Source organism: Mesoplodon densirostris, chromosome 10 (assembly GCF_025265405.1).
Source record: "Mesoplodon densirostris isolate mMesDen1 chromosome 10, mMesDen1 primary haplotype, whole genome shotgun sequence".
Classification (NCBI taxonomy): Eukaryota; Metazoa; Chordata; class Mammalia; order Artiodactyla; family Ziphiidae; genus Mesoplodon; species Mesoplodon densirostris.
The window spans coordinates 88,959,695-88,987,452 of record NC_082670.1 but is presented as its reverse complement, the minus strand read 5'-3'; the positions used below and the strand labels follow the sequence as shown (position 1 = coordinate 88,987,452).

Below are 27,758 nucleotides of genomic sequence, written 5' to 3'. Positions count from 1 at the left end.
GAGCGCAGGCTCAGTAGTTGTGGCGCACGGGCTTAGTTGCTCCGCAACATGTGGAATCTTCCCAGACCAGGACTTGAACCTGTGTCCCCTGCATTGGCAGGCAGATTCTTAACCACTGCGCAACCAGGGAAGCCCCGGTTCTGACTTTTGAAACAATAGAGAACAAATGTACTTCTATTTTACTTGTTTCTGCACACAATTATTTAGGGCTTAGCTTTCCTTATAAATGCTGGTTGAGTGAACAAGAGAGGCAGCCAGGGGGAGGTTCCACTGAAAAGCGTTGTCTACAGGAGTCAAAGGGACACAGATCAAGACCTCCTCCTGCCTGTGCATGTAGGCGGATCTCTAAATTCAGTTGGTGCATCTGTACAATGGGAATAATGATAGGTATCTCCTTCCCAGGGCTGTTGTGAGAATTAAATGAAACAACGCATGGAAAGCACTCAGCATGCGACCCGGCACATAAGTAAGAGCTCAAGAAACATTAGCTGTGATCCTGCTGCTGCACTTTCAGGCTGCCCACCGAAAACCTGCCCATCTTATCTCAGTTGACAGAGATAAAAATACTTGTAAAAGCAAAGGAAGCAGGGCAAAACCATCACCACCTAGTTGAAACAGAAGGTCCTTCAGGAAACTTAGTTGCACAGGTCATCTCAGTCCTGTGGTGGCAGCAGGCCTTGAATCCGCCGTCGCAGGGACTCGCTACTCTTGGTGCCTTTCTCAACCTCCACTGTTTAGCTCTTGACCTGTCTCTCTCATCTCTCAGTCTCTCTAAGAGACCGTACCTGATGGGTTTGTCCGTTCCTTACCCCGTATAAGGAGACTCTGATGGGCTGATCTCTCTTCTTCCCAGCCCACCTCATAGGATGCTCACCAGCTTACAGACTGGTTGCCTTTGACTCAGGTGACTGTCCTTGGTCTGTCTGGCCATGGCCAGGAGACCGAAATTGATGGGAGAATACTCAGATTATAACTAACTCTTGGTGAAAGCCAAACTATGAATGTTTATCACATTACCACAGAGATGCTATTTACCTATTGTATTTTCTCCACCTGGATTTCTTTTTATCCTATAGAATCCTATTTTTTTCCCTAGGCTTCAGATATAGTTCAAATCCCATTGTGTCCTATCAGCTTTTTTTTTAAAAAAACATAATGCAATGTTTGCCAAGCCACACTGGTTAGGATTTCTTGAATTCCTACCACGTGCCAGACACTGTAGTGGGCACTTCATAATGGTCCTCCTAGGGCCATCGTCATCCCCACTTTATAGACAAAGAATCTTAGACTCAAAGCTTAAGCCACAACTCCCAGGCCACATAGCATTAAATTCCAGAAAATGGATTTTTATGAACAACTGTTAGTTTTCATTGTTTTACATCCTTTTCTATTATCTCATTTACTCCTTCCAAAACCCTGTGAGGTAAGTGCAGTCATAACACCCATTTTAGAAAAGACACAGAGATGCTAACGATCTTGCCCAAGGCTACACAGCTAATAAATGGTGGAGCTGGGACTCCATATTCTATGTTTCAGATTCCCAAGCCTGCTTTTCCCTCCAACTCTTCAACTCCCCCTCCTGCCTTAATCCTTAACTTTCCCTTCTCACACACCTAACACTCATAAATCTTCGTTAAGCTCACTTATAGGTGAGATAAACCCTTGTAAGTGAAAATATAAAGGATTTATTCTCTTTCTGGAACTTCCCTTGATGATTCAGCATTAAGGGTGGAATTTTTCAAACGATTTGACCGTCTCAGTGGTAAACTCTTTCACGGCCTTTTTAAGCTGCTGGATTTATTTCTCAAACGTTTCCTTATTGTGGAAAGGGAGGAAAAAATAAAAAAGGCAAATGCCCAAGGCCTGTCAGGATTTTGCAGAGCTAAGGACAAGACTCCCCCCACCCCGTGCCACTTCAGTCCGGGTTTATCTTGCCTCTCACCAAGTTGAGAGCACGTTCTCTTCCAGGACCCTAGCTGTGAGCTCTCTTTGGGTATTATGTCTCTTCATGCATTATTTATCAGTGGGGCTCCAACAGTAGAGAAAACCTTCTAGGCCTCAGCTGGCGCACTCACCCATGCCAGAGCGCCTGCCTTTACCAGCCAGCTCCCACAGGACGGGATGAGGAAAACACAAGACTCTCCTCCCCTCCCCACCTCTTGGTAGTCAGCTCTCTCCTAAAAGAGGGACCTGGCCTCTTAGACTGAACGAGCAAAGGCCCAGAAAAGGCAGTGCAGGGAGCGAGGCCCAGAATGCCCTAATCTGCATGAGAAAGACCAATATTAAGTAGTACAAGAGCTCAGCTTCCAGCCAGAGGGAAAGCCTGGAGCCTGGAAGGATGAGAGGAAAGGAGAGAGGGTGCGATTGAAACTCTCCTGGTGGATGGGGGCGAGGTAAACGTGGGGCTCTCACACCCACCCTGAGTCTGAAAACGACAGAGCCACAGGCCTCCAGGTTCGATCATTTAGTAGTGCTTACTCAGCAGACTTCTGTTTTCAGCCCTCAGAGCTCAACTGGGCTTTGTTTCGAAGCTGTCTCAGGTATTCTGAGCTCCCAGGATGTGTGTCGAAGAATGGGCAACCAAGAGTAAAGTTGGCTTTGCAGTTGGTGACCATGTTGGATTTTTCTTTAATTCACCTTCCAACACACAAAAGCCTTCTGTAGAAGATGTTATCTGCATGTCCACGTATATCCACATAGATTCATACGTACACACAGCTGTACATACGTGTTGCAGATAGCTTTTAAGAGGGAAATAAAGCACAACCATCCCCTAGTTTCTGAAAATTCTCTGCGAGAAACTACATGAGGAAATGAAATCATGCAGAGAGAAGGGAAGGAATCTGAAGGAACCAACTTCTGTACTGTTTTTCAGGTTTTACATCGAGAGCATATCATTCCTGAAGGATAAAACCACCGTGGAGCTGTTTTTCCTGAACGCAAAGGCCTGTGTGCACAAGGTAAGGGCCCCATTTGTTATGGTCATTGACAGACTCCAGAGGGACTGGAGAAGGAGGGAGCAATGGCAGGGCCTTTGTTTTCATGTTCAAATGGAGAAAAAAAGGGCATAATCTTTTTCCTTGACATATCCTTCCCCACCAAACAAATAAACCAAAAAAAAAAAAAAGAAAGAAAAGAAAGAAAGAAAGAAAAAAAGGCAGTTCTTCTCAAATTCTGAGTTGGGAAGGCAGCCATATACAGAGGCATTGTGCTCACACAGAATTACCGCGACCTTAAGTGCAGCTCATACTCCACACGGAATGACCCAGAAGGACACAAAGATGGATCATGCAGACTGTGATCGAAGCCTCACAAAAGTCAGGCCAGAAATCTTTTTTAACAGAATACGGCCTACATTTATCATAATTCAAAACCAGTCTTCTTTAGGGGCTTCTGCTCAAAGCCATGTGTTTTAAGGCAGAGTCTTAGTTACCTGTGGGCAAGGGACCTGTTTTTTGCTTTGTTGTTTCCATCCAGTCCATGGAGGATACACAGCTTTTGTAAAATTCAATACACAGGAATTGCTAGAAAAATTATCCCATGCCTGGATGTTGCAGCCATGTCCGTCAGATTGCTATCGAAGTTGTAGACACTCTCCATTTTTATCATAGCTCCTTGCAGATAAGCGTTGCTTTAAAGGCCTCTAGTCTGGCCTCCTCAAACCATACCCTGCGCAACGGCAGGGAGTCTGTGGGCCAAGACAGGCTCAGCTGGAGCCCAGCTCCTCCCTTCAAGGTTATGTTCTCAGTGTTGAGGATCTCAGATCCCACGCCTGCTTCCAGGGCCAGTGGGAACCCCTTCTGCCCATATATATCACCCTAAATCTGAGGGGTGGCCAGAGACAGCTGGATGGTGCCTGGCCTGGAAGGACAAGGGGGCAGACTATGGGTTAGGACACCTGCCTTGGTACTCCTCCCTCAGCCCCCAAAGCGGTAAGGGTGGCCCACTGCACACATGCAGGTTTAATTAGTGTAAGACTCAGCAAGGAGCAGAGTTTTTGTTGTTGTTGTTTTTGTTTTAATAGCTTTATTGAGATGTAATTGACTACGTAATTTTCTACGTCTTATTAGAAGTAATACCCTTGAAATGATCACTACAATCAAGATAGTGAATATAGCCAGCAACTACAGATCTGCTTTTTCTCACAGTAGATTACATTTTCTAGAGTTTTATGTAAGTGGAGTCATACAGTAGATAATCTTTTTGTCTTTTTTCAGTGAGCATAATTGTTTTAAGATTCATCTATGTTGCTGCATGTATCAATAGCACTTTGCTTTTTATTGCTAAGTAATATTCCACTGTATGGCTATACCTTACATTGTTTTGTTTTTGTTTTTTTGGCTGCACTGCATGGCATGCAGGATCGCGGGATCTTAGTTCCGCGACCAGGGATTGAACCCGTGCCCCCTGCAGTGGCAGCACGGAGTCTTACCCACCGAACCACAGGGAAGTCCCTATACCTTACATTGTTTATGCATTCACCTGTGCGTTTTTTTTTCTTTTTCTCCCAGTTTTACTGGGATATAATTGACATATAATATTGTGTAAGTTTAAGGTGTACTGTATGATGATTTGATATGTGCACATATTTCGAAATGATCCATTTACCTGTTGATGAACATTTAGATTATGCAAGTTTGGGGACTATTACAAATAAAACTGCTATAAACATCCATGTACAAGTCATTGTATACACATATACTTTCTTTTCTTCTTGGGCAAATACCTGGGAGTAGAATGGCTAGGTCATATGGTAGATAGATTTAACTTTTTAAGGTTCTGCCAAACTCTTTTCCAAAGTGGTTGTTCTATTTTAAATTCCCACCAGCAGTTTATGAGATTTCTAGTTCCTTCATATCTTTGTCAACACATGGCGTCAACATCTTTTCCATTTTAGCCATTCTAATAGGAGTGTAGTAGCATCTCATTGCTGTTTTAATTTCCATTTCCCTGATGACATATGATGTTTGAGTGTCTCTTATGTGCTTATTTTACCATCATTATATCTTCTTTATGTTTGAATCTTTTGCCCAATTTCTTTGGGTTGCTCTTTTCTTCTCATGAGTTTTCAGAGTATATATATTCTGGATATAAGTACTTTATTGGTTATATGGATTACAAATATTTTCTCCCAGTCTGTGGCTTGCTGTTCATTCTCTTCATGTCTTTCAAAGACTAAAAGGCTTTTATTTTGTTGAAGTCTATTTTATCAATTTGTTCCTTTATGGATTGCAATATTGTATCTCAGTAAACTTTGCCTAACCCAGGGTCACAAAGATTTTCTCCTGTGTTTTCTTCTAGAAGTTTTAGAATTTTAGGTATTGCATTAGGTCTATTATCCATTTTGAATTAATTTTTATATATGACACAAAGTTCAGATTGAAGTTCTTTTTTTCTTTTTTTTTTATTCAGTGGCGCCAGTGCCATTTGTTGAAAAGGCTGTCATTTCTCTATTACATTGCCTTTGCACCTTTAAGAAAAATTAGTTGTCCATATATGTATGGGTTTACTTTTGGACTCTATTCCGTTCCATTGACCTATTTGTCAGCCTTTATGGCAATAATATACTGTTTTGATTACTGCAGCTTTGAATTGTGTATTGAAATCAGAACAAACCTTAACTTTGTTCTTTTTAAAAGTTGTCTTATTTATTCTAAGTTTTTTGCATTTCCATATAAATTTTAGAATCAGCTTGTCAATTTCTACCCAAAACAAACAAACAACCCTACTGATACTTTTATTAGGATTGCATGAATTCATAGACCAAGGTGGGAAGAATTGACAGTTTAACAACATTGAGTCATCAGACCCATGAACAAGATATATATGTATCCATTTATTTAGATCATCTTTAGTTTTCAGTGTATATAGGTCTTTTGTTAGACCTGTCCCTATGTCTTACATATTATTTGATACAATTGTAAATGGTATCTTTTTATTTCAATTTCTGAATGTTCATTTTCAGTATATAGAAATCGAATTGATTTTTGTGTATTGATATTGAATCCTGCTAAACTCATTTATAACTTTTGGTAACTTTTTTGTAGATTTCATCAGGTTTACTTTATAGATCATCTGCTAATAAAGATAGCTTTACTTCTTCCTTTTCAATCTGTGTGCCTTTTTATTAGTTGTCCAATTTATAGCCATAGTTCATATTTTCTTATTATCCTTTTAATATGTGCAGTCTATAGTGGTATTGCCTCTCTCGATCCTGATATTAATAAATAGTGTCTTCTCTCTTTTTTATTTCTTATCATTCTGGCCAGAAGTTTATCTGTATCGAGCCTCTCAAAGAATCAGCTTTTGGTTTCAATGATTTTCTCACTGAAAAAAAATTTTTTTTCTACATCATTGATTTCTGCTATGATCTTTATTAGTTTATATTTTATCATTATTATTGCCTTTCTTCTTCCTTTGGGTTTAATTTGCTCTTCATATACCAGTCTCTTAAGATGAAAGCTGAGATCACTGATTAAAGATGTTTCTTTTGTAATATATGCATTTAGTACTGTAACATTTTCTAAGTACTGATTTTGTATTCCACAAATACTGATATGTTGTGTTTTCATTTTCATTCATTTGTAAATATTTTTAAATTTCCTTTTTGATATATCTTCATTGGCTCATTGTTATTTAGAAGAGTATAGTTTGGTTTCCAGAAATTTGAGGACTTTTAGGGATCTTTTATTTACCTCTAATTAAATCTCACAGTGGTCAGAAAACACACTTTGTGTAAATTAAATTCTTTTAAATTTAATGTGACTTATTTATGGCCCAGAATATGCTTCGTCTTGGTAAGTGGTCCATGTGCACTTGGGAAGAATGTGTATTCTGCTATCGTTGGGTGGACATTCTATAAATGTTAACCAAGTCAATTTGATAGTATTGTTTAAGTCTACTTCTCTTGCTGATTGTGTGTCTACTTCCTGTATCAGTTATTGACAGAGAGGTACTGAAATCTCTAGCTATGATTGTGGATTTTTCTATTTCTCTTTGTAAGTTCTATCAGTTTTTGTTTCATGTATTTTGAAGTTTTGTTATTAGGGTATAAACGTTTAGGAATGCTATATCGATACTCTTGACTATCTTTATAGAATGATCCTCTTTATCCTGGTAATATTCTTTATTCTGAAATCTGCTTTGATATTAATATAACCACTTCACATTTCTTTTGATCAGTGTTAACATGGTAAGTCTTTTTCCATCCTTTTAATTGTAAACTGTTTGTGTCTGTGTATTTAAAGTGAATTTCTTACAGACAACATATAATTGCATCTTGATATTTTTACCCATTTTATTTATCCATTTATCCATCTTGGTCTTTTAACTGGTTGTTTACATTATTTACATTTAATGTGATTATTGACATGGTTAAGTTTGTCTGTCTTGCTCTTTGTTTTCTATTTGTCCCATCTGTTCTATGTTCCTTTTTTCTGTCTTCTTTCGGATTTATTGAGTATTTTATGATTCCATTTTATCTCCTTTGTTGGATTACTAGCTGTAACTCTTTGTTTTATTTTTTCTGTGATTGCTTTAGGGTTTATAGTATACATCTTTAACTTATCAAGTCTACCTTCAAGTGATCTTGTACGATTTCACATGTAGTACAAGAACCTCATAATAGTATATTTCTATTTCTTCATTCTCAACCTTTATGCTGTCAGTGTCATATGTTTTATTTTTAGATGTGTTATAGATGCACATGACATTGTTATTGTTTTTGTGTAAACATTTGATCATCTCTGTCTGCTTTTAAAATTTTCTCTTTATCACTGCTTTGAACAATTTGATATAGCTTTCTCCTTCATGGTTCTTGTAATTGGTGTTTATTGAGCATCTTGGACTTGTGGGTTTATAGTTTTTATCAAATTTGGGAATATTTCAGCCATAATTTCTTCAACTATTTTTTTCTGTCCCCATCCATGCCTCCTTTGCAAACTCCAATTGCGCATATACTAGGCCACCTAAAGTTATCCCACAGCTAAGTGATGTTCTTTTCTTTCTTTTTGTGTTTTATTTTAATAATTTCTATTGCAGTATCTTCAATTTTATTTATCTTTTCTCTTAGAATTTATTCTGCCATTTATCCCACCCTGTATATTGAAGTTTTTATCTTTAGAAGTTTGAGATTTGGATCTTTTTAAAATCTTGCCTTGGCTACTTAACTTTTTAAACATATGGGCTACAGTTATAATAAGTGTTTTAATGTCTTCATCTGCTTACTCTCTTTTATTTTTTTGGCCGCACTGTGCGGCCTGCGGGATCTTAGTTCCCTGACCAGGAATTGAACCCGGGCCCTGGCAGTGAGAGCGCAGAGTCCTAACCACTGGACAGCCAGGAAGTCCCTTCATCTGCTTATTCTAATATTTGTGTCAGTTTGGGTGGTTCTGATTGATTGATTTTTCTCCTCATTATGGGTCATGTTTTCCTACCTATTTGCATGCCTGATAATTTTTGATTGGATGCTGGACATTTTTAATCGTATCTTTTGGGTTGCCACGTATTTTCATATTCCTTAAATATTCTTGACATTTGTTTGGGGATACAGTTTAGTTACTTGGATGCAGTTCGATTTTTCAAGGTCTCACTTTTATGATTTGTTAGGCTGGACCAGAGCAGTACTCATTCTAGAGCCATTTATTGCCCATGACTGAGGCAAGACCTTCCTCAGTACTCTACTCAATGCCCCATGAATTATGAGTTTTTTCAGTCTGACTGCTGGGAGCAGGCACCATTTTCAGCCCTGTGTGAAGACCAGGCACCCTTCCCTTTCATCCTTTTGGCTAGTTCTTTCCCCAGCCTTGGGTAGTCTCCTTCCACGCATGCAGTGATCAGTACTCAGCTAAATACTCAAAGAAGACCCACTGTATAGCTTCAAGAGTCTCTTTTGGTGCAGCTCTCTTTTCTCTAGCACTCTGTTCTACAAATTCCATCCATTTCAGTTTCCCCATTTTCTCAGCTCCAGCTGCACAACTCCAAAAGTCCACCTTGCTCCATCTGGGTTTCCCCTTCACAGCCTGGAAACCTTCTCATGGCAGCAAGTAGGGACAGTCAGGGTTTACTGCATTCAAGGTTCACTGTCTGTTGCTGCCTGATGTTCCGTGTTTTGAAAACTGTTGTTTCATATTTATTGTCTAGTTCTTTTACTTTTTTTCAGGAAACAGGGTAAATCCAGCCCCTGTTACTCCATCTTAGCCAGAAGCAAAAGTACTCAAAGCAGAGTTTTTGGCTACTTCTATGAGGAAAGTGTAATGTCTCCAGCACCAAAGACTTTGTGAGAGCCTCTTTTTGTGAGATGTGGGTTTTCTTAAGAACACGATGGTTTGACTGATAAGCAGACACCTGTATAGCCAATGCGGCATTTACTGAGTCAGGAAAATATTTCGTAAACAACAGTTGGTGATCATGTCTTATGTGGAGAAATATAGTTACCCCTTGTGATATTTCTCACTGCCTAGCTGGCCAAGGTCCAAAGAAATAGCCTCCTTGATGACTTGTTTGCTCTGTTGCTAATAGAAAGAAAAATAGGATGCAAATTTTGACTCTTAGTATTTCTTTTGTAGTTTTGTATGCTATTTCTGTTGGTCTTGAAGAAGCAGAGTTCTTTTAAATTCTCCTCTGTCATATGTCAGGTCCTAGGAGCTCCTTTCTAAATGAGAGTATTCCATGACTTGTCAAGGGATTCAGAACTTTTACAAAGCATAATGTTGTAAGGCACTATGACTTAACGTTATTGGGATAACTTTTAAAAATTCATCTGTAGGAATTTACAGTTTGGTATTTTCTAGGTAATATGTAGATGGCTAGTAATGTAATCCCAAGAGATGTTACAGGATCCAGTAAATAAGATAACAGGATTGGGCAGCTGTTTGGTAAAGCAGCTTTCAAGTAATTTCTTAAGATGTACTATAATTTAAGAACATTCTGCATAAGGAATATGCAGAGCTATTATGTGGGAAAAGTGTCCTTGGCAAATTATACCAGCAGGACACCCTGGGCCTTAAAAACACCCCCCATTTATCTCAGCTTCCTTTTAGTCACTGCTCTGGGGAAATAAAAGTGTCCTCAATAACTTAGAACTCAGGGGCTGTTGTTACAGAGTTGGCAGGTCATAGCACTAACAAATATTAAATATGAATAATTTACCAGGCACTTACTATATGTATTCATGCATTTACTTTTCATTCCAACCCTATTAGATAAGTTAGGTAACTTACCTATTAGGTAAGTTCTATTATTATTATCGCCCATTCTATAGATGGGAATATTGAGGTACACAGGTTAAGTAACATACACAAACCTCACATAGTTAATAAGTGGAGGAGCCAAGGTTCATCCCAGGCAGTATAATGCCACAGCCCACGAGTTTAACCATGACACATCCTAGTTCTTGATGGATAAGGGCTGTCTGCCCACTGCACGTGGCATATTTGTGGCATCCTGAATTTAAGCTTCAGAAGTGCACTAGTGCTCTTGTTGGTACAAAACCTACCAGAATGTTAGAAACTGCCTATATGGTTCAAGAGTTCCCCAGAAGAGAGCTGTTGTCTTGAGTTTTCCTTCAAGTGAAGGCTCCCGAACCTGTTTGGTGAGAATGCAGAGGGCACACTTTGCCTGCACACAGCCATAACCTGTGCCAGGTGGTGATGATGGGGAAATGCCCAAACTGATGCTGGGGAACCCTGGGAGCCCTCAACATGTGGGCTGTGGTCCACCTTAGACAACCTGCAGCCTGCTTGGAAAAGCCTTAAATGCATGAGAAACCCACTGCAGGTTTGCCTGCAGTGATGGTTTTTGGAGGCCTCCTCAACCATATGTGTGATTTTAGTAATCAAACAACATTTATCACAACCATCCCATTTTTAAAATCAGCGATTTGAAGACATGCTTGGAAAATTAAAATAGTATTGGCTACCTTGTCTCTTTAGGTGTGTATAAAATTATTATAATAATGAGATGACAGAAAATGTGGAAAAGCAAGTGGGGTTCAAGAGGTGCTCTGTGATAGAGACCGTGCATGGGGGTGGGTGGGGAGGAAGAGGAGGACGGTAGCTCGACTTACTGAGAGCTCAGCAAACAGCCGATACTGATTTTTTCATGTATTGACTCATCTAAGCCTTGCAACAGCCAATAATGTTATTTATTATTACTTTAACAAATGAGCAAATGGAGGCATAAATAAGGTAAATAATTTGACCATGGGTAAATAGCTCATTAGTAGTGAAGGAATCACTAGGCAGTCTGGCTACAGAAACCATAGTATTTGTCTTTATTCATTCAATAAAAAATTATTGCATTCCAATTAAGGGCTAGGATTTCTGATGAGTGCTGCATTATCAGTGTAATATTTAGCACTGCTACCTTCCTGTGGCCCATCCTAAGTCTTAAGGATTCTCTCATTTGTACATTTGTGTATGGGTGTGTGTTGTGTTTATTTTAAAGGCAATGTACATGATGGTACTTTCTAACATAATATTTCTGAAAGATACCAGGGACCTTGGAGGGACTGAGCGTACCCAGAATTCCATGATGTTATGTGTTACTCCTTCCAAAAATCACATAGAAAGCCATCTGAAACATTTTCCTAGTTCTGCAATACTATAAGAAATCTCACAAACAGAATTAGGATTTTGTAATCACACACACTAATATCGTACTTTAAATCTGCAGCTCAAGAATCTACCTCATGATCATAAGCTATTTTCTTATGAAAAAGTTTTAAAAATTTTGAATATTAGACCACATTCTTGGAAATTCAAGAAGTGAATTTGACAAAGGCTTGACAAAGGCTTCAAGAAGTCCTTCAATATACAGGTGTGTGATTTTGTTTAACCCAATATATTCCAAACTTACTTGCAGATGTAATTCTTCTTTCAAGCAGTGCTTACCAGTGAACTGCTGACCACGCTTTTGAAAGTGATGTTCTGGATATCTCCTATACCGTTAAATAATAAAGCAAGACAACCGTAAGCTTCCTCGGTTTTGCCTTAGGTTAGATCTGGCCACAAGATAAAACCTAGGTCTATTCTGATTCTGTTTTTTGGCCATGCCCCACGGCTTGTGGAATCTTAGTTCCCTGACTAGAGATTGAACCCGGGCCCTCAGCAGGGAGGGAACAGAGTCCTACCCACAGGACCACCAGGGAATTCCTTAGTCTGATTCTTTAAATAAAACATCTTAGGACTCAGTCAAGAGATGTTAATCTGAGTACAAGGCAGTTAGGATCTCTTCTGCTCCAGGCTTTAACAGGAGCAGGTACCATATCAAGATGCAGGAGAAAATGGCTCAGTGATGCCTTCAGAGATTTTACTGTGCCCCCTGCTTTCATAAGCACTCACCTCTTTGTACTTTGAATAAATGTGGAAATATTAGTGAGCCAAACATTAATAATCCTATTAGAAAACAAAGTCATTGCAAGACTATCCAATCACGTTTATTTATTTATTTTTATTTATTTGTTTTTTGTGGTACGCGGGCCTCTCACTATTGTGGCCTCTCCCGTTGCGGAGCACAGGCTCTGGACGCACAGGCTCAGCGGCCATGGCTCATGGGCCCAGCAGCTCCGTGGCATGTGGGATCCTCCTGGACCGGGGCATGAACCTGTGTCCCCTGCATCGGCAGGTGGACTGTGAACCACTGCGCCACCAGGGAAGCCCCCAATCACGTTTATTTTTATCCTCCCTCTTACCACATTTCTGAACTGAGGCCTTATTAGGTGTGCTCTTTCATCAGGAGACTTGGGGAGAGTCTCAGCTTGTCACCCACAAACATGCTCTTGCCACACTTGCAGTGATAGAATATGTTGCATAATGTCCTCAGACTGTTAATGCCATTTGCATTTAAGTGTGTGAACCTGGAGGCACCAAAGCTCTCTTAAAAGCCCCTTCACAAGGCAATTTGGCCACGTCTGTGACAATGAAGAGTCTATCTTTTCACCCAGTGCTCCACCAACTTTAGAAATTAGCGTGTGGAAGATATTACTGAAATATGAAAAGATAAATATTAAAAGATCTTAGATTATTATTTCTAATAGCAGGAAACTGAAAACTGCCTAAATGTGACTGAATAAGGATTAGTAAAATAAGTGACCAGTCATTCGTGTGATAAGAATACTGGGCAACCATTAAAAAAAATAGAATAGCCCTTCTCGGCTGGTGTGGAAGCATGTCCAAACTGCATTGTTTTGGGTTTTTTTTTCTTTCATCCATTTTTTTTTTCCTCCGCACTACACAGCATATGGGATCTTAGTTCCCCGACCAGGGTTCGAACCCACACCCCCTGCATTGGAAGGGCTGTGTCTTAGCCACTGGACTGCCAGGGAAGTCCTGAAATTGCATTGTTAAGTTTAAAAAGAACCAAGCTACAGAACAGTAAATATAGTATAATTGTCTTTAACTTTATTTGCTTATATATATGTGTGTGTGTGTGTGTGTGTGTGTGTGTTTGTGTATAAAATGTACTTATAGGAAAAATAGAAAAATATATTGCATAGTATAAATTTTTATTATCTCTGAGAGTGAGATTATGGAAAGACTTCTGCTTTCTAAGTAATGCTTTTCTAAAATTTTTTAAATAGGGTACTTGCATTCATTTTATATCAGAAAAATAGAGACAAAAATAATCAATGTATTCATTAAACTTTACCTCCTTAAAGCTGTACGAAGAGAATAAAAACATTGTGTTGATCACTCTCCCTCCATTAGAAAAATACTCAGTCGTCTTTCTCACTGGACAAAGCTAAGTGGAAGCTGAAAATTCCTAGTTGCTTTATCTAAAAAGAAAAGGTCTACTCTTTTTTTTTTTTTTTTTTTGCGGTACACGGGCCTCTCACTGTTGTGGCCTCTCCCGTTGCGGAGCACAGGCTCCGGACGCGCAGGCTCAGCGGCCATGGCTCACGGGCCCAGCCGCTCCGCGGCACGTGGGATCTTCCCGGACCGGGGCACGAACCCGCGTCCCCTTCATCGGCAGGTGGACTCTCAACCACTGCGCCACCAGGGAAGCCCACAAAAGGTCTACTCTTAATGACAACTGACAGAATGTTTTTTTCTGATTATAAAAATAATACTTGATTGTTGAACATTTAGAAAATACAGAAAAGGACAAAAAAAATCAAAAAAAGGAATTGATCCATAATCCTACTACTGATGCGTTAATTGTATTAGTTTGGCCTGTTTCTTTCTTTGGAGTATGTATTTTCGTTGGCTGAGATCAATTGCTGCCTGCATTTTATATTGTGTTAGACTTTTAACCTTTTAGGTATTTTGGCTACGTTGACCTCATCCATCTACTTTTCTTCCTATTGTCTATGTGTTCTTGCAAGAACCAGGATGCAAGATGGGGAAGGATTGCAGGATTGCTTTGAACATTCACATTTTTATTTCATTAAAGATAAACTCACACATTGAGGGTAGGGACCAGGTTTTTTATACATTGGAGTCTCTAGGACCTAGATGTTAGGTAAAAGGTTGCTTAAGTGAACGAGCGAATAATTAAAGAATGAACAAATGGATGGCAGGATTGAGGCATTTTAGAACGTAAAATCAACAAGACCTTGTATCCCCCATGTTTAACGTCTTAGTCCCTGCTACCTACAGAGGCAGTATAGTGCAGTGGGGGAAAGGTTCCACTGAAAGCAGGCAGTCTGGGTTCAAACACATGGCTTTGGCTCTAACCTGGGCATGTTACTTACATTTTTAAGCCTCAGTTTTATCGACTGTAAAGTGGGGATCATAGTTCCTACTACAATGGTTGAGTTAATATATACCATGTAGACAGAAGAGTGTCTGAAGCAGACACTGTTTTTTTTGTTTTGTTTTATTTATTTATTTATTTATTTATTTAGACCAATTCTGGGGGACTTCTTTTTTTTTTTTTACTCACACACACTGTATTTTATTTTCACAAGAGATAAATAAACTGACACCACGCATTGTAAATGGATGACCACAACAAAAGCAACAATGATTGCAATTACCACACACAAAACACACTCATACGATGTCCTAATATTGACATTCAATCCGGTAATCCTCCACTGTAACAGCTCCTTTACTTTGCAGTGAAAATTGATTTGTATATTTTTTGCCTCTGAGTCCTTGTGGGATTTTTTTTTAAATTCAAAACAGAAGGTCACCAAAATTATAATCATCCTCATCAGTTCACTCAGTCCCATGTAATTAATTTTTTTTTCATCTTGATCTTTTGTTAGCACTTTTATGAGTTCATCGGTTTTCCATTAGAGTTCTGAAAATGCTTATTCATTCAGTTCAGCAGTATAGTCAGTTACCAGAAACCTGTACTTGTCAGAGTCTTTTCCATGAGCAGACACTGTTTTGCTATTAATATTTTTACTACTATTACTACTACTCTGACATATGACGCTCCCTCTTAGGACACACAAGCCCCAGCTCGTCACTCTAGCCTCCTCCACACTCACCATGTTCATACTGAAATAATTCCTTATTCCCTGGTTAATACCAGCTTTCTCAAGCTTCCATCCTTTTAATATATTTAGCCCTGTGCTGAATGTCTTTCTCTTTTTCATGTTCTTTCTCTGCTGAATGCTTTTCTCTCTCCCTTCGTTTCCCTCTGGTAAATTTCCACTCATCCTTCTGAACTCAGCTCCAAAGTCCCCTTCCCTTAACCAATTCTTTCCTTCCCTGTGTACCACCAACAACCATATCCTAAAGGAATTAAGCTCCTCCAATCCCGAAAGTATCCTCTAAATACTTCTCTAGCTCTCTTCCCACAGCGTTGACTTGCTTGTTTATATACCTGCCACCCCGCAACTGGACGGATTCCTTGGGATCAGTGTCAGCTTTACGTCCCAGCCACTGGCACAGAGACAGGCATACACTATAGGCCCTCGGTAAATATTTGTCAAGTGAGCAAAGTAAATGTAGCTTACACGCACAACTAAATTGATCAAATTTTGCAAAATGGGCTTGTGAAAAGATTGAGCCGAATTGAAAATAAGTTCTGAGTAACAACCTTAAAATTAGACTCTTTCAGCTTTCAATCTTATTTTGTTTTCATTACCTAAGATGGAGCTAGTGTTCCTACGTTCAATTTTCCAGAGTTGATATTGTACTTGTAACCTTGAAATTTCATAATCGTAACCTGTTGGAATACCATTTGGGGCATCGCATGATCGGATTTTAAAGCACAGGAGTCTCAGCATATGTACTGTAACCTTTGCTGCTTTATTCACTGTAAATACTTTTTGGAAACATTTAGGAGAATTGCTGTAAAATCAGCTACAAGGATAGGTTAGCATACTTCTCTGCTCTTAGATTCAAGCAGCTTTTCTTGGAATTTCAAGGAAATAAGTCATCAACATTCAATTGCCTTTAGTATGGAAAGGCATTGCAAGTGTATGCAGAGGGAGTCCACTTAATCTTAAAACCTCATTTTAGCCAAATCTTCCAATATATTCTTCTACCCCCAGCCATTCAGCCAAACTATCTGAATATCATTGGCTTTCCCTTTTCCTTCTTACTAAAGCCAGTGTTACCATATAGGCAGCAACAAAGCAGGAGTGGAAGAAAAACTGGAGAAATGAATCATCCCAAAGTCAATAATGAGGTCCTGAAACAATCATGTGACTTTTTTGAGAGGGAAACATTCTCCTAAAATCTAGAAGGATATTTGCTAATTTAATGCTGTTCCAGCTGCCTATTCATGACAAAGAGACTTTATAAAAGTACACATTCATGGTAAGACCTATTATTATCCCTGTTTACAGTGCCTTAAAAGAGAGGAATTAGTCTCAGCTTGATTTAAACTAATACAACATGAAGCATATTCCTCTGTAACCAATCCATTACTGTCAGCACCGCATTCATGGTTCTTGTCCTGGAATTATTCCATGTAGTGCAACAACCGACAGTTTGAATGGTTACCAAGGATAAAATATATTCAGTATATCTGCTAACCTGGCAGAGTTTTAGTATTTGGGATTTGAGAGTGTTTGTCTAGGTGAATGTGTGTGTATGTGTGTGTATTTTAATCCGCAAACTCATTTCAAGATGCTGAAATTATTTAAAGGGTCAGTAACAGAAATTGAATTTTGCAGGCTGTAACTTCTGTCTATACAGAGGTGAGCGTGCCTTCTGGTAATAAGTAGCCATAGATATTTACACAGTGAAGTCACTAAGCTAAACATCAGAGTTGGTTTGAAGACTAGCCAATCCGTGTGGAACAAAGAAATCGAATGCCACATTTTAAAGGGCTATTGAGAGTTTCATAATCAGTACTTCACCTTTCCCTGCTTCATGTGGTTTTCCTTCTGTGTTTTCCTGATATTGAAATTATGTTTGTCTTAAACCATGAGCATTTAGATCTGTGCTGCCTGTGCATGTGTGAGAATCAGAGTTTTCATAATAATAGCTTCTAACACATGCCAGTTGTAATCCTCAGGGACCTGTCCCATGTGCTGTTTCGTTTGCCCTTACCACCTCCCTGAGGTGCTAAAGGGGAAATTGTTGGGTCTTCAGATGAAAAAATCAAGGCCCACCGAAAGGCAAAAGGACATGGTCTTAGAGAACAAGGAAAATGCACTCTAGTTGGCACTACCAGGAGTAAATTTACAAAGAATGAATTATTTGTTCATTGATGTATTGCCCGCACAAGAAGGCACTCAAATATTTGTTGAATACGTTGAACAGAGCCACTAAACATCCAATTGGAATATTTGTATTTCATAATGGTGCCATTTAACATGAATTACCTTAAAACATTTAAACCCAGTACTGATACTTTTGGTAGACCATCATCTCAGAAAGAGGCTATCGGAATATCATTACAGCTAAATTGTCACTCCAAAAAAAGTCATAAAAATAGTATGATAAATGCTTGGATGGAGGGAGGACGAGGTAGATGGTCAATTCAGCTGAAAATACAATATCTTAAAATCTAGGAAAGGATGAAAAGACTCTGGAAGGTATTTTCTCAATTTATTATAGAAATCAAATTTCTTTATATGTTTCCTGCTTTTGAAAATGCCTAAGTGGACATCCTTGAAGATTCAAATCTTATGTTTGAAAAGGAACATGGCAAAGAAACTTTAAAAAACTAATTTACCCACACCCACTCTCTCTCTCTGTACATCCATCCATTTACCTGTCCATCTATCATCTACCATCTGTCATCTATTTTTTCAACCCATACTAGAAGCATATGTCATTTGCCTTTCTGCCGTGTTACACATGCTTCAGAGGCCTAAGGAGGAGGTTTGAAAAGCTACCTTTATATTTTTCAGAAAGAAGAAATAGAACGGAAGACTGCCATAATTAAGGAGGCCTAGTATTAATGTTTTACAATATAGATTCATTGGGAAATAGACCAAGTTACCCATTTCAGCTAAACCTGTTGAATTGGCCACAAATAGTTACAATTTAAATTTACTAAGAACACGTGCAATATATGCTATAAGAGTACAATTTACCTCCCAGCTGAAGTGAAGTCAGTAAGTATTTCATGGGTGTTGGACACCAACCAAGATTGTTTTGTTCACTCCTTGGAGAGACCAAAATATGGCTCAATGCGTGACATGGCAAAGAGTTAGGGGACTATGGAGAGGTGGTCCCAGCTTGAATCCTGGTAGCACCACGAAGAGGGTAGGTGGCCTTAAGCAGTAATCTACTGTAATCTCCTAATTTCAGTCCTCACCTGTGAAGTGAGGTAATAATACCTCCTCATAAGGTTGTCCTGAGGAGTCAGTGAATTAATATATGTCAGCCTCTTGGAACAGATAGTTAGCACTTAAATGTTCTCGTTTTTATTGTTGTTGTTGTTGATAATATTCTTCCAAAATTCCCAAGAGGACTAATCGTACGATGTTCTCATTTATAAGAAGTACTTGGAGGGCTTCGCTGGTGGCGCAGTGGTTGAGAGTCTGCCTGCCGATGCAGGGGACACAGGTTCGTGCCCCGGTCCGGAAAGATCCCACATGCCGCGGAGCGGCTGGGTCCGTGAGCCACGGCTGCTGAGCCTGTGCGTCCGGAGCTTGTGCTCCGCAACGGGAGAGGCCGCAACAGTGAGAGGCCCGCGTACTGCAAAAAAAAAAAAAAAAAAAAAGTACTTGGGCATAAATAACCACGATTATGGCATAAAAGGAGAATATTGGTGAAAACATTTTAAATGTGATATATACCGTATTGGGAAAAAATGATAAACAGGAGGCCCAATCAAATGGATGTACAATAGTCCTAAAAATAAAAGTATCATTGCATATTTACTCCTAGATGCAAAAAGCATCTAGGATGTTAGGCTAGGATACTAACTTTAACAATGCTTCTTTATTCAGAAGATTTATTTTAACACCATGACCGTAACTTTCTCTTCTTTCTCGTGATTCATCCTTTTCTCCCTCTCATCATCCTTGATTATCTTGTAAGCACCTTGCACTTTTTTTTTTTTTTTAATATGACTAGTTTTTCTTCAGGACACTCCGCTGCTACAAATTCAAATTATAATCGTAAATTGGTGCCAGGGTATATTTAAGCAATTAGAATGCTGTAATTAAATTCTGCTGTGTATGTAATCTAATAATGCATACAGGTAGGTACAAAAGTAGAGAGCTGGGTTCTCAGTGTCTGATGACAGTTATTCATCTGTTCTCCAGTTGTCTCACCTCCTATTTATCAGATGTGGGTGCCTTGGAACCTCCATGCTTATTAGTGGAACCTATTTAGGCTCCCCTTCTTGCATCCCTTAACGACTTGGCTGCAGATCACCACACCTCTCATTTTCAGAGCAGTCTCATAAACATTCACTCCCTTGCTTTGCAACCATGTTGGCGCAAGAGTTTATTACAAGGATTCAGATACTGGCAGAATGGTGGAGCCAGTGTCTCTGATATTTGGCCACGTGACAATACCATTCTTCCTGGGATCCAAAGAAATAAAGCAGAGCCTCCAGATCTCAGAATAGGGGCGAAGTAAAAAGAATTGGGTGGGGCTTCCCTGGTGGCACAGTGGTTGAGAGTCCGCCTGCCGATGCAGGGGACGCGGGTTCGTGCCCCGGTCCGGGAAGATCCCACGTGCCGCGGAGCGGCTGGGCCCGTGAGCCATGGCCGCTGAGCCTGCGCGTCCGGAGCCTGTGCTCTGCAGCGGGAGAGGCCACAGCAGTGAGAGGCCCGAGTACCGCAAAAAATAAATGGAAAAGAATGGCAAATATTATTATGGAAAGTTAAAGCCTTTGTCATATCAGATACTGAGACATATTATAAAGGAAGAATGATTAAATGTTATGGAACTACACAAAAATTGAACAGTGTCCCAGAACAAAGTAGAGAACCATATATATAATGATACATAAGGATGTAAGAAGCAACATGGTAAACAGTGCAGAGAGAATAACATTGAGAGTCTTTGGGGGCTACCCTTCATGGTAAATGCTTTATGTTTTATACTTTATGCTCTAAACAACTCAGTAAATTCAATATTATCATTCCCCATTTTGCAGAGGAGGAACTGAGTGAGTTTCAGAAAAAATTACTTACTCAGGGCCCCATAGATTCTTCCAATGTGGGAGGCCCAAGTCCAATCTGACTTCACAGGAGGAGAGAGCACATCAGAGGGGATGAGACTGAAGGACACAATTTCTGCCCCATAAACAAGACAAAGCGTTAGTATTGGTAGCTCAGGTTAAACATAAAGTCTCAAGTTGATAAGTGAACAAAGGATCATTTCACAGATAGGCAATAGAAAATAATAGGCAACTGCAAGGGAAATACTCAAGTTGGTTAGTAATCAAAAAATTGCAAACTGAAACAATTTTGCAGTATTACTTTGTACCTTTCTTATTAGCAAAATTAATTTTTTTGATATGATGTGGTTTATAAAAATATATTCATTTCCCTAAGATGAAAAATTAGTAAGCATATTTGATATCTTGATTCAGGTGATGGTTATATGAGTATATACACACGTCAAAGTCATCGAACTGCACAGTAAGAGTTGTGCATTTTACTGTATATACGTCAATAAAAAGGAAAAAAACCACTAAAATATGTTAAGTGATGAAATCAGAATTATTTGTGAGAAGATAAAGGCGGAAATAATTAGATGCTGCCAATGTTAAGCTTAGTATAAAACATTCAGCGTGGGACTCCCCTGGTGGTCCAGTGATTAGGAATCTTCCTTCCAATGCAGGGGATGCAAGTTCGATCCTTGGTCTGGGATCTAAGATCCCACGTGCCATGGGGCAACTAAGCCCACGTGCCACAACTAAGACCCAACACAGCCAAATAAATAAATAAATATAAAAAAAAATTCAGCATGGTGAGTATAAAACATTTAGCCCACAAATTTGAAATTCAACTTCTCTTAAGAGCCAAAGGTCAGAGGGAGTTATGATCACTTACATAATGCACAGTGGTCATTAAGGTAAAAACAAAGCAGCTGCTCGAAGGAACACAGTCATCACTGGCCCTAAAAATCAGAAACTGCTCCCATGTGTCCTTGTAAAGGGATATTATATGAGGTAATGAACTATGTCCTGAACAACACACCTAAAGTTATTAAAATAATGAGTTTCTGAGAGTTGTTTCTTAATGTTGTTTCTCAACATAAGCCAGGGGAGTGATGCCAGAACACAGTTTCAAAAAAGCAGTTTTGGGCTTCCCTGGTGGCACAGTGGTTAAGAATCCACCTGCCGGACTTCCCTGGTGGCACAGTGGTTAAGAATCCACCTGCCAATGCAGGGGACATGGGTTCGAGCCCTGGTCCAGGAAGATCCCACATGCCACGGAGCAACTAAGCCCGTGCGCCACAACTACTGAGTAGCCTGTGGTCTAGAGCCCGCGAGCCACAACTACTGAGCCTGCGAGCCACAACTACTGAAGCCCATGTGCCTAGAGCCCGTGCTCCGCAACAAGAGAAGCCACCGCAATGAGAAGCCTGCGCACTGCAACGAAGAGTAGCCCCCGCTTGCCGCAACTAGAGAAAGCCTGCATGCAGCAACAAAGACCCAAAGCAGCCAAAAATAAATTTAAAAATAAAATAAAATAAATAAATCATACCAAAAAAGGAGTTTTACCTGGGAAACCTTATGGCTCAGTCTTGTAGGTTTCTGATGATTCTAGCTTAATCCAAGAAAAAACTTAGTGAATCTAGAGCAATGGTTCTCAATTGGGGTTCCAAAAGGAACCCTTTGGCCATCCCTGGAGACATTTTTGGTTGTCACAGCTGGTGAGAAGGCTGCTACTGGACGCTAGTGAGCAGAGGCCAGGAATGCTGTTTAATACCCTATAGTGCACAGGACAGCCCCTCCCCCCAGGAAGGAATTATCTAACTCAAAATGTCAGCTGTACTGAGGTTGCAAAATGCTGATCTGAAAGAACGAACGTGTAGTATTCACTGAGACCATCCTCCATACACATTGCCTCTCACAGCTAGCTTGGATGGAAAAGGAGAAAGTACTGGCTTATTTACATAGGGGGAGGAGGGAGTGCAGGTGTAGTAATTATGGCCTGGCCTTCTAGGGGCATGATAACCCCTAGAAAATAGGAAATTGCCCAGGGAAGTATGTTTCTATGGCCTAGCAAGAGCTGCCTTGTTAGATGGTAGGTAGGTCTTAAGTGTTGATGCGGCCTTTCCCCCAGCCAAATTGTATAAAAACTAGTCAGCCCATAGCTCTGGGCTTCTCTGGACTGGCAGAGTCTTCCTTCCATGTAGGTGTGTCCACAGAAGGTATTAGAGAGGCTCCCAGGAGCTGTATCAACTCACTCCTTTGTGTCCTTATCCCATTGGTTCTGTGCACTGTTTGCAGGCTTACTGGTAAACTAAGGTGAGAGCATAGAAGCAGCATCCAAGGCATCATTCTTGACAATTTTTGAACTTTAACCAGACTTTGAAGTCTGGCCCAGCTCAGCAGTGGACACAGTTGACTACCAATGTTAAGAAGCCCCTTTCTGTCCATCTGTAGTCATTGATTCTCTCTGGTTCACATCTTCCCAATGTCACCTCCAGAGAGACAGAGGTTTCTTCCCTTAGTTCTAATTTGGAAAATCCCTAGGAAGGTCTTTGAACCCTCTTCCATCATTTGCCCACAGAAGGATGATTGTATTTCCATTAGATCCAGTAAGGAGAGAAGCAATTCTCCAAAAGAATGGGCTATTCTGCTCAGAAAGGGGGTTGGGGTACGAGGCAGTCGAGACAAATAGATATCCAACCCTCCCGGAAAATACATCAATTTTTTTTTTTTTTTTTTTTTTTTGCGGTACGCGGGCCTCTCACTGTTGTGGCCTCTCCCATTGCGGAGCACAGGCTCTGGACGTGCAGGCTCAGCGGCCATGGCTCACGGGCCCAGCCACTCTGGGGCACGTGGGATCCTCCCGGACCGGGGCACAAATCCGTGTCTCCTTCATCGGCAGGTGGACTACCAACCACTGTGCCACCAGGGAAGCCCAATACATCAATTTTTTAACAAACTTTTTATTTTGAAATAATTTCAAACTTACAAAAGAGTTGCAAGAATAGCACACACACACACACACACACACAAAATGTATGTCTAGCAAACCAAATTCACCAGTTGACATTTTCCACATTTGTACTCATGCTCTCTCTGTGTCTCCCCCACCTCCAAATGTGTGTAATTTTTTTCTGAACCATTTGAGAGTAAGTTACACTGTTTACCCCTAAATGTTTCACAGTATCTTTCTTAGAATAACGGACATCTCTTACAGACCCATAGAACAATGATCACATTCAGAACATTTAACGTTGAACCTATACTATTGCCTAATATGCAATCCAGTTGTATCAGTAGTGCCTTTATAACAACTTTTCCTCTTGATCCAGGATAACACACTGCATTTAGTTATAACTCTTTAGTCTCCTTTGCTTTCAAACAGTTCCTCAGCCTTTCTCTGGCATTCATCACACAGACATTTTTGAAGAGTATGGGCCAGATTTTTGTCTCAAGGTTTCTCATGATTAGATCTAGTGATGTATTTTTGGCAGGAATACTACCCAGCGGTGTGCTAGAACCAGGTAGTACCATCTATGAGAGCCAATTGTCACATCTCTTCCCAGCTCCATGTTCTGTAATATCATTCTGGTAGCTTGAAATCAGCTATGGTGGGAATGTTCACACCATGGAAATCAACAAATGCTACACATCAGAGATTGTACCCCCTCCCCCATTTCTGGTTGTGAAACATTTACATTTAGCAGCACAGCACTGTATATAGATGAAGTTATATCCTTCTCAGAACATATCAGGAGGCACATGATGCTGGTCTTCCCAGTTATTGATGATACCTCATCCCTTGGTTAAGATGGTATCTGTCAGGTTTCACCATTGAAAAGTTACCATTTCCCCTTTGTAACTAATTCTCCCCTATGGAGAGATCCTTTGTGATTATGTAAATATTCTGTTTCTCATCTAACTTTCACCCAATAGCTTTTATTTATTGAAAAGTATTGCCTGAATCAATTAGTACTGTGACTGTTGCAAATGGCAAATTTCTTTTATCTCTTTCATTTCTTCTACATTTATTTGTTGGTGTTCTACAGGTTGTTTTTGGTTTTGTTTTTTGGTAGACTTAACCCTAAAATAGATGATTAGTAGTAGACTTAGAAACAAACTGAGGTTTCTCAATGTTTTGTCAAGTAGTTCTCCATCTGAAGTATTTGTGACCAAGTTATGAATGTTCATTGCTATAGTGCAGAATAAGTTTCCATGGAGCACTATCAATACATCAATACAGAAAATGCAGAATGGGTCTTCAGAAATAGTTTTCCCATTCTACATGAGTGTGTATGTTTGTTGGTGACATACTATCCTACCAACAGTGGAGGTGGCATTTGGAGTCATTTTTCTGGTCTTACCTGATTCCAATTTTTCCCAAAAGCATGCCTTTAGAAGATTCCTGGTGAGATTTGCACTGGAGTTAACTAAAGCACGGTAAAGTCGAAAGAGTCCAGAGTCAACATGTGCTGCAGGGTTGAGTAGCTCACTTCTTGCTCCTGGGCCTCAGTGCCATCATCTGTAAAATCATAGGAGTCATATTTTCACAAAAGTCCCTTTCCAGTTCTAAAACTTTCTTTTATTCTGCTTTCCTACTTGGGAGTCAAAACCTTGAGTTCACCTCATTAGCATGATGTCTTGGTCAACTGAGCCGACAAGTCAAGGACCAAAAATGAGATGTCGAAGGTGGAGCCCGAACCCAGTGACCTCGTGATTGAATCCATAATCCTGTTAAATGAGCTTTGGGAGTATAGCACCAGCACTTGATACTGTTTCACGTTACCTCTGTGCATTCAGCCACATCCCCTGATTCACTTCTGTGCTTCTCTTTGTTTATCCTTGACAATCATGGAAACCCACTGAAGGATCCCATTACCTCTGCCTTTGAGGTGATCCCTTTCTCAAGGGTTAGCTTGCCCAGTACCTATAAGGTTACCTCGGTTGCCATGGTTGTAAGTAAAGGAAATGTTCTATCCAAGAGCAGACTGCAGTTTCCAAAGAAGTTTTACCCTTCAGACATGAAACTCCAGCGTTCTGTATAAGTCTTAATTAAATTTCACCATATGAAATCGCTGAGAACCAGGCAAAATAGTATTATTCTTGATTAATCCATTGTTTGGTGAACTCCACACACAAGTCAGGTAACCTTGACAGTCAGTTTTAGAACTTAAAATATGTTGCCTTGTATTTCCAGAACAGTGGTTAACTGAAAGGTGAGGTGGGGACTAAGATGTGTAAAAGAATGTGGGGCTTTGCCAAACCACTCATTTTCCTCTCTTCCTGGAACGAGATTTCTCAAAGGCCCTACTGTTCCATCCCACCATTGCCTTCCTCCACCAGAATTGTGTTGGGGCCACTTGTGTAGGTGAAAAAGTCCACAGGCGAGCTTCGTATTTGCCTGCCCTCTCCCCTGGAGCTGTCTGAGCCTGGTACTTTTCATGCTTTAGCTCCTCATTTCAGCATTTTTAATATTTGATGACCCTTCCAATGTAGAGAATTATTTGGCAACTTCTTAAGAGTATCTGTTTCAGGTCTTTTAATTTACTAAACTGAAAAGTTGATGTCTAAAATATTGTTCCAGTGACTCATCTAAGGTTCTGAGGAGGCAAAGGGGTCCCAGGGTGTCAGAGGAGTTGGCAATCATTTTCAATATATTTTATTCATCTTCAGTTTTTTTAAAAAATATTTGAACTAATGCACTTCGCCTCTTCTCTCTGATTTTAAGACAAATTTGACTTTAACGAGTTCAGGTCTAATTTAAACTCAAACATGTTCTTGAGTTCCCCTGCGAAGCCCCTCACCCCCATGCCCCACATGAGTTTCTATTTCTTTGAAGATAAGGAATTTAGCTTTCTAAAATTTAATCTCCATCAACACCCACCTCACCTGTTGGATTAACTGCTTCATCATCTTTCACCAGATTAGAAAACGACTGTCTCTTGCCTGAAAGACAGAGGGCAATTGATTTCTGCAATCAACCTGGCTTCTCTTTGATTTTATAATCTGTTTCTAGAGATTATAGGCGAGCTTTGAATTCCAAGGCTCTGGTCCTGTCAGCTTTTGAAGCGAAAAACTTTGAAGCAGATCCACTGCCTCAGGTTTCAGAAGGGATACTTAGTTGTTGGAGGATGAAATATAAGGGAAACACAGGTAATTATCACTGTTGACATTGTAATATCCCAGGTTTGGGGTTTGTTTATTTTATTTTATGGCTTCTAAAAGAATTATTGTTATTAGTTTTGGGGTTTTTTGTTGTTGTTGTTCTTGTTTTTTTGAGAAGCCCAATCAAATCACTTGGCCACTTGAGAGAAAAGCATAAACCTTCCAGAAATTCTCACTGAGCTAACTGCTTCTATAAACCTACCTAGTGTGCATTTACTTTAAAACTACTTAATTACTCACCACTGATGCACTTGGTATAATTAGAAAACTCTCCAGCTCAGATTCAACAGGTAGAAAGGAGAAAGAAAAAAAAGTGTAGGGCAATTTCCAGACCCATGTTCTTAAACACTATGCACTTTCAAGTACTAATTATTCAGGATTTATGCAAGGAGGGGGTTATATGGAATTGTTTTAGCATGTGTTAATGCTTACAAGCTAGCATCTCACCAAAAAAAACCATTTTTAAATAAAGACCCTGCTCTACTACTCAATGTTGTAATTTATCACATAATGCAATAATGATATTTACATATGTCATCACATTTAACAAAATAAATGAAGGTGCATGTGAGTGTTATTGATAGAGGCAATACCCCGACACAGTTATGCATCCATACCAGGCAACTGAAGAAGTATTCCTGCTAGTTACAGCCTCAAATTCCTATTTTTCTTTGGGATCTTAAAGGCTGAAAAAATAAAATAGTGGAGGGCTTCCCTGGTGGCACAATGGTTAAGAATCCATCTGCCAATGCAGGGGACATGGGTTCAGTCCCTGGTCCGGGAAGATCCCACATTACATGGAGCAACTAAGCCTGTGCACTACAACTACTGAGCCTGTGCTCTAGAGCCCGTGAGCCACAACTACTGAAGCCCTTGCACTGAGAGCCCGTTCTCCGCAACAAGAGAAGCCACCGCAATGAGAAGCCTGCACACTGCAATGAAGAGTAGCCTCCACCCACCGCAACTAGAGAAAGCCTGCACACAGCAACGAAGACCCAACGCAGCCAAAAATAAATAAAATAAATTTTTTAAATAAGTAAAATTTTAAAAATAAATAAAGTGGTGGTGGGGAGGGTCGAATGAGTACCGGATTTCCTTCTGGGAATGAAAATGTT

At 39.9% G+C, this 27,758-nt stretch overlaps 2 protein-coding genes across 11 annotated transcripts in view; both read left to right on the top strand.

Annotated features, from left to right (window-relative positions):
* Positions 1-27,758, top strand: part of UBA3 (ubiquitin like modifier activating enzyme 3) — a 444,187-nt gene that overhangs the window by 228,647 nt on the left and 187,782 nt on the right. The gene's annotated exons all lie outside the window — the stretch shown is intronic.
* The window catches only part of FRMD4B (FERM domain containing 4B), a 329,668-nt gene that overhangs the window by 228,486 nt on the left and 73,424 nt on the right, over positions 1-27,758 (top strand). For all 10 annotated transcript variants that reach the window (XM_060110254.1, XM_060110252.1, XM_060110249.1 and 7 more), the window contains one exon: positions 2,876-2,960. In XM_060110254.1, coding sequence (XP_059966237.1) covers positions 2,876-2,960 — 85 coding nt within the window. The remainder of the gene's footprint in view (positions 1-2,875; positions 2,961-27,758) is intronic.